The following is an 8345-nucleotide window of genomic DNA, read 5'->3' on the forward strand; positions in this document are numbered from 1 at the left end:
CCCATTATGTCGGAAAATTATTTGATTTAGACATTCAAACCAACATCTTACTGAGGATGAATTGTAACCTTTAAGAAAAAGTGATATATAGAAATTTTATTTTCACTGCATCGTTTACACACCTTTTAAGAATGCCCTATTATGAAAAGGTGCATTGGATTGATCATGTTCACTTTGGTATAATTTTTATGCATAAAGTTTTCAAGACTTATATAGTAAAGCTAAATAAAAATATATTGGAAGCAGTTTTTTCCTGTTCTATTTCTTTTCTGCTTCCTAATCTGACTGCAGCAACAGATACTGTTCCTGCTCATTAAATGGCCCATTTAGTTCCTTCTTTCAGCCAGCTTACCTTTTATCCAGTAAATTATATTAAGATGCATTTCCTCTTCTCCTCCTCTCTTTGTTCAGGCTTAGTGGCCACGATAAAGGAGCACATCACCAAGCCCACAGCGATGGCCCAGGGGCGAGTTGCTCACCTGATTGAGTGGAAAGGATGGGGTGGATGTGGTGAGGTGGGGCGAAGCGGGGCTGGGTGGAGTGGAGGCTGGAGTAGAGGAGGAGGAGGATGTGGGGGCATGGGGACGGAGCTGCAGGAGGACGAGCAGTTCTACTCCCAAATGACAGATGAAATCAAAGAGGCCCGTTTTGCTGCAGGTGAGACTAATGGATGGAGTGAAAGATAAGAAATGCTCTGATCTCTGAACTTGTTTCGGTTTGATTAGGCTGGACTGCAGAATTCAATAACACTAAGGGCTTCAAAGGGCTCCTCCTATTGGATTTTCTTTTATTTGTGATGTCCAATAGACCACCGGAGACACAACATGGGGTTGTCTCAATAGGAAATGAATTTGTTGTTTCTTTCTCAGGTGTAGCAGAACAGTTTGCTCTGGCTGAAGCGGCAATGAACGTGTGGTCCATGAGCGATAGCTATGAGCAACCGTCTACCAGCTCTCAAGGTTGGTGAGTCACAGATGCTTTTAGTCTTGATACCTTTTCAGGGAAGCCCTGTAAGATTCACTGAATACAAATGAACCCAGAGATTAAAACAACATCACAGACCATTTCTTCTGTAATGGCTTTGGCTGATTATAATCCCAAACTTATTATCCGACGCCTTTCATTTTCTCTAATGGATTTTTGAGAGAAAAAACTTTGAATAGATCAGAGAGTGAACTTGTATTTTAAAGCAAAAGCGGTTTTGAATTTTGATATAAAACCCTACTGTAATATTGGCCTGCCAGTTTGACTTCATCCAAGGGACAAGTATAAAAGTGTTGTTTTACATAATAACATCATGTCTTTAGAATGTACTCCAAATTGAACATTTAAACAAATATATGTATGATGTATATGAAATGAATAGGAATCCTTATTTTATTCATACATTAGAAGTGGGACTAGTTTACAGCTTGTTTTAATTTGCAGTTGCTTAGTCTTAAGGTTCTGTCAAACCGAATGCAAATTTCTTGCATAAGGGTATATGTTGCCTCTGAAGTAGGTGGTGGTATTTACCGTACTGGTTTCGCCTCTGGGAATCTGGTGAACCTAGGAACACCGACAACTCGGTTTTTGAAACCAACGATAATCAAACTCCATGATGTAGGGGCCTTTGTCCTGCTGGGTGAAGTCGCCTGCTGTGCGAAACACATTCGCTGGCCAGGCGAATTTCAAGGCCAGCAAAAGCAGATAAAACTGAATTCTTTTTTTTTAAAGGGTTTGCGTTCGGTGGGAATGCACCCTTAGGTTACCTTTAGCATTTTTCATTTGCATGGGTTTTGTATGCTTGTGTGTTAGCTTGAATTACATATTTGTAGCAGTTTTTTTTGTTTGTTTTTTTTTTACAGAGAGTTTATACTTTGCTATTATCTGTCATTGCAGTATTTCTCTATTGCATTTTTTACAAGTTTATTTTTTGTTTATGTGTTTGTCAGAACTCAGAACAGAGAACCCAGTAATCTGATAGACTGACATAACGAAATTTTAAATAATGTTTATTAAAAACGACATATCTGAAGTGAACAGCCAGAGCGTCTAAGGCAAAAACCTCTGCAGGAAGAATCACAGGTTAGTGAACACGTCAATCTGGCGGAGGCAGATTATGAACGTGTGAATCACTAGCCTGGTCGTAAAGTTCAGTCCGTGCCCACTGGTGACTGGAAGAAGGGAGGTTAAATAGAGACTGGAGCAGGTGAACAGATGATTGTTGATGAGAAAATGGGTGGATCTAGGTAGATGAATGAAAGGAGTAATTAAGCCAGCCATCAGCGCCCTCATGACAGTTTTAGTCTGATGTCTATGTTTGAAAATCAATTTTCTGAGTTCTCTGCTCTCCTTTTTGTGTTTGTTATCTAAGTTCTGAGTTTACTGCTGACATGTTTGTTTGGTAGTCTAATGTTTGTGTTTGCTTGTCTATATTTTGAGTTTGCTGGTCTCATTTTCTCTGTGCTTGCGTGTTTAATTTATGATTGATATGTTTGCAAGTCGCAGAATTTACTCTCTCTGCTTGTAACTTGAAGAGGAATCTCTATACCATTTTTGCCCCACTTCCAAGTTAGACTTTTGTAAAACAATTATTCAAAGTACAGATTCAAAATACAGATATACCTTTTTTTTAAAGCAAGTGAAATTCATAACATCTTGTATGCTCCAAACAGTAAAATATGCCCAGTGCTAGATGATTACTTGTTTCCGTGTATTTGTCCAGTTTGCAGTTTAAATTGAATTAAAGGCAGACTACTCCCAGCTTATTTTTCCATCCCAAATCAAATGTACACATAGATAATTACATCCATCCAGAACACATGGTTATAATCTAATTCTTTGCCCTCTGTTAGTGTTTAAACTATAAGTAAAGTCCTACATAGTCTTAAACATCTGAGTTATTAGACATGTTAGTGAAGTCCTGATTGTCTCTATGAAAATTACTTAGTAGTAAAATAGTTTTTCTTTAAAATTCAATAACTAATAAAAGCAAGGTAAAAACTTAAATGATATATATTTTTTCATCTTTACCTTCTTTACCATCTTTACCATCTTTACCTTCCCAGAACCTTCCCAGAACCAACTAGCCCTTGTTGGGTTTAGGCAAATTGTCCCTAAACCCAACAATTTCCAGTGTCAACAGTAACTGACAAAGAGAATATTTCTTAAAATAACTGTATTCACCCTTCGTCTGAGTTGGTACACTGCAAAAAAGATCTAGAAATAAGTGAAAAATTCCTTAAATAAGTGTATTCACCCTTGATTTGAGTAGGTAAATGAGAAAGTTTGCCAATGGAATGATTATTTTTACTCTTAAAATAAGATAATTAGATAATATGTACTTGAAATAAGACAATGCAATAGTGTTTTCTTATTTTAAGTGTAAATTGTCTTGTTTCATTGGCAGAATGCCTCTTTTACCTCCTCAATTCAAGAACAAATGCACTTTTTTAAAGAAAAAAATGACTTATCTAGATTAAGATTTTTTTGCAGTGTAAATATGATGATCTAAGAATGGAATTAATATTTTTACCAGGGCTACAACCAGTTGATTATTTTCTCGATTAATCGATTAATAATCAGATAGCCAAAGGTTCTTTAAAGAAGATTTTTGACACAATTACTAAAAAACTAAACTAAAACTTTTCCACTTGATGAGTTCTGGATAGAGAATATTGACGTTTTCCTGAATGAAAATAATAGTTTAAATGGCATAATTAGTTGACGATTATTTCAATAATCAATTGCTCGCCATTAATCTGATTAATTGTTTCAGCCCTAATTTTTACCCTTAAAGTAAGATAATTAAATATGCAATGAAATATGACAATGCAATTGTTTTTCTTATTTTGAATGTAAATTACCTTATCCTCACTTACCTGCTTAATCACCGAAAAAATGCACTTCAATTTTTTGCAGTGTAAACAGCTCGTCTCTGTCATGTTTTGTTAAAGATGAAGTCCCTTATGCAAGCAGGAGAGAGGCAGACATCTGATTAATGATGAACCAGACACAGACTATAAGGGGACTAGACACAGGAACATAACAAATTCCTGGAGCAGAATGTGTCCTGAAAAACAAACTGAAATCATTGATTTAACTGAGCCTTAAATGTTCCTCTGGGTTCTTCTGTAACCTCTTGGATTGATCTCAGTTGTGTCTTGTAGTTATTTTACTTATCCGGCCACTCCTAGGAAGACTAACTACTCCATCTGGTTTTCATATGTGGATAATGGTTCCCACTGTGGTTTGCAGAAGTCTGTGAAGCTTAGAAATAATCTTCTCTAATAAATTACCGTCTTTTTTGAAAATTGCATTTAGAATTAAACAATGTTATCTTTCTCTGCTTTTAAAATGTGTTTGATATGAAGCCTTAAAGTGTTTTTAAGTTTTCCCAGCACTGTAATGATGATGCAAAATTTCAACAAATAGTGTATAAAAGATAACTATGAAGGTTATTTTGTTTCAAAACTATTTGTGCATTGTAAGTGTGAATTTGAAGTTGTAGAGAGGTTCATTCTAAGTTTTGTATGTGTACAGTAGAATAAAAAAAGTACTTTTTTTTTTACACCTGTTCAAATTTTAAGTACAAGTACACAAATTCTGTTCTACAAGTTGCACATCAAAAACCTCTTACATTCTCAGTTTTGCCTCAAATGGTTTAGAACTATTGTAGCAAAACTATTTGTGCATTGTAACTGTGGTGTTTTGTAACTGTAGAATTTTTTTTTATCTGTCACAGTTACAAAAACAAGTTACACAAAAGTCACACAATTACAAAAAAAGTTACTCCTTAAATCAATGATATGAGGCAAACGTATAGAAATTCATAGATAACTTGCCTGTTGGCTTTGGTGAGTATAAATGTAGTCTTATTAGTTAAAGGATTTAACAATCAAGTGCTGTTCAAGATACCAAACAAACATTTATTTTGCAGTCATTTTAACAGGCTTAGAAATTCCATCTAGAACCAGTCGAATTTTTAATTGTTTGAGCAACCCACTGACCCTATATCCCTTCTTCAGCTGCAGCGGGCCACTTCTTATCCAAGTATTTGCTTGATGGAGGAAGCGTCGGCGTCCCACAGTATCTGTACAGCATCCACACCCAGGCTTATGGCGACAGAGCTGCAACCGGCCTGATCCACCCACCGCCAGTCGGCTTGATGTCCCCCACATGTACCACTCAGCAGGATATTGATGTTCCCTTTGAGGAAAGAAGCACGGTGATGGCAGAAGCTGCTGTCCGACACGTCGACAGCAGCTCCCTCTCTGAGGACGATGTTTTTTACAACTAGGTTTGGGACTACAAGACGTTTACCATTAAAATGGAAATATCCATAAGACTCAGTGAAATTAAGTCTCATCCACCAGCAATGATTGTTCTGTAAGAAATTTTAAGTCAAACTGTTTAAAACACATCAAAATGGAAGGATGGGAGGGCCTTGGGAGATGACAAATACTATTTTTACTTCTAGGTAGGCCTATTCTTCATGTGAATGTACAGTGGGACATTTTACTTTTTTATTCTGTGTAGAAAACATATGGAACTGAGCTGTAAAGAGTTTAATGATTTTGATGTAAATACTTTGCCATAAAGCATTGATTTTTAATATATATCTACTCTATATGGTTGTCTAATTTTGTTGTGGACATTTTTTTTTCTCACACAAAAATACTCTCAAACTGGCACTGACAAAGTAAGAAAAAAAATCTCCTAAGATTTCTCAACTGAATCTGAAGACAAAAAGAGTCTTCTATCCAATTACCTGTCTGTCTGGAGAATGATTAGCTATAATTCACACTTTTCTCTCTGAAAGCCCCAGGTGCAGGGAAGCTGTTTAGGAAGAAGGAGAGGGAGGAAGGGAGCAGCTCAGCTGTGGTCGCTGTGTGTTTTCTCTACATACGTCAGCAGCCCTGCCTGTTACAGGGCAGGGGGAGAGATGAATGCTAAACGTGGCTGTTGTTGCGACCTGTCAGCGTATTCTTTCTATGGACGTTTGCAGTGCTCTGCATCGCGCCTGTGTTTTTCCCTTTTGTTTGAGGAGATCAGACAGTAGATAAGTTTGAACAAATGGTTTTCAGTGACTCATCAGAGCCCTTCAGCAGAGAATGGAAGCAAAGATGGTCTATTTTCCCACTGCAAAGATATTATGTGGGGTGGGAAGAAGACAAGACATAACAAAAAAAGGCAATGGACGGCTGAATCTACAGAGAGGAGCGATACAAAAATACCTGAATAACATTTAAAAGAATATTGTGGATTTTTTTTTCAAGTGTCCTCATTTCTATTCAGATGAAAAATGTCTTTGAAAAATGTTTTGAAAAAATACTTTTTGTTGTATTTCAAAGGTACATAATCACTTTAAAGGCTAATACCAAAAAATCCAGTTGTTTCTGATAAATTAAGGCCATATACTTCCACCCTTTGTCCCAATAGTGTTTTGAGCCTAACTAGAACCCCAGAGCCGGGCTCAATGACCTGATGTAAACAGACGTAGAACCCACTGATCTCTGTTTATTCACTGGATTGCAGATTGCTCGTCGGTAGTATGTGGTTGAAGTGAAGTCACTGGCTGCTATATTGGTACTCTCTTGTTAGACTGGTAGCAATGTAAACAATCGAACAACGATGATCTAATTTTCATGGGGACTTAAGTCCTATGAAATAAATATAAATTCATCACTTTGAGACACACTTGCTGTTTCAGAGCATAAATAGGTTACTTTAATTTATAATTAAACAAATAGGAACTTCACATTGCATAGACATTATAAAGTTAATGAAGTCTCTAAATCATGTAATATAACATATTACACAAATCCATCACAATAAAGTTAATGTATTATTTGAACATAATAATACAGATGTACCAAAATTGCTAAATTGATAATGTACATTTAATAGACATGTATTTATTACATTGTTATGGTAATTACATATTACATATAATTTCAAGATTTTACATGAAGACTGAATTACAAGTACATGTCTTGTAATGCAATAGTATTTTCCTATTTGCAAATTGTGCGTACATGATGCCATATACTGTGTCTCTGCATTAGCCTTCAAATCTGAGAAATTTACAATAGAGCTAAATGAACCAATTTAATAACTCTGTGGAGTTAATAAATAACAAGCAACATCAAGTTCATATTTTGCTTTTTGCTTATAGTTACAAGAATTTGATAATTTGAATAAACTATACATACAAGTATTTATTTACACACAAACACAAACTCACATATACACTATCCAGTGACTGAATAACTTTATTAAAATAACTTACACATGTAGTGTAAATTCACATTCAAATAAACATATATATGCATTTCAAAAAAGAAACACAGTGAATTACTTTCTATTGACTCTAATTTCTATTTTCTAACATTAGACACAATTTTGATGGCTAACTCAGTCAATATATTCCAGTCAGTCTGAAATAGTCAGACTAATGTTACGCTACATACAATACTACAGTATAGGATACATTGGCATATATAAAGATTTTTTTCAGTAAGCACATCCTTTGACAGTGAAATTGCAAATTGCTCCTTTTTGCAGCCAAATGCTACACATGTAGGCATTTTTACTGCCGTCTCTGTGGGAGTGGTGCTCCTTGCATTGTAATGGCAGGCACCAACAGCTTAAGCAAAACAAAGTGTAAGCTGTCCTGTTTGGCTGTGACTCCATCCTGGAGAGAAATATCAGCTGTGTTGCTGCCATCAACACCTTTGTTTATAGATATTGGAGATCAGCCTGTTTTTCAGTGTAGTCTTGTTTCTCTGACTGTGACTGGCTGGATGGGCTTTGTTCATCCTCTGACATGGGAGTATGGAGGAACAACTCTGCCATATTTAAAAATAAATAAATATTTAAATGCTCAATATAAAAATAATCATACAATTAATTGCTCCCAAAAATACAATAAATAAGTAAATGTAGGTAGAAATTAAATTATACAGTGAGACATAAATGTATGAATCTCTTTTAATTAGCTTATTTATTTATTCGCCTTTTTAATAATTACCTTATTTATTTATTTTTTTATTATAATCTTCAGCTTCATTTATTACTTATTTTTCTAAGTATTTATTTATGTACATGATATTATACTTCTAAGCGTCACTATAGGGCCCATCTGCCCTTAAGACACACCCTTCCTCATTTGCATAATGAGGCAGAAATGCATACAAAAATGTATATACGACAGGCAAAAATAAATAGCATGGAAGAAATAAATAGGGTCAAAAAAATACAAAGGAAGAATAAACCAGACAAAAATATCATAACATGCATATAAACAAATAAGGTAATTATTACAAAGGTGAATAAATAAAGAAGCTAATTAAGATAAGATA

General features: G+C 35.2%; 1 protein-coding gene across 1 annotated transcript in view; it reads left to right on the plus strand.

The window, feature by feature from the left end:
* LOC107099938 (protein FAM131C-like) overlaps positions 1-5571 on the plus strand; it is a 22296-nt gene extending 16725 nt beyond the window's left edge. The window contains exons 4-6 of the mRNA XM_015398265.1: positions 412-657; positions 870-959; positions 5010-5571. Coding sequence (XP_015253751.1) covers positions 412-657; positions 870-959; positions 5010-5281 — 608 coding nt within the window. The 3' untranslated portion in view covers positions 5282-5571. The remainder of the gene's footprint in view (positions 1-411; positions 658-869; positions 960-5009) is intronic.
* The last annotated feature ends 2774 nt before the right edge of the window (positions 5572-8345 follow it).

The sequence above is a fragment of the Cyprinodon variegatus genome, unplaced genomic scaffold (assembly GCF_000732505.1).
Source record: "Cyprinodon variegatus isolate N-32 unplaced genomic scaffold, C_variegatus-1.0 Scaffold921, whole genome shotgun sequence".
NCBI classification, from domain to species: domain Eukaryota; kingdom Metazoa; phylum Chordata; class Actinopteri; order Cyprinodontiformes; family Cyprinodontidae; genus Cyprinodon; species Cyprinodon variegatus.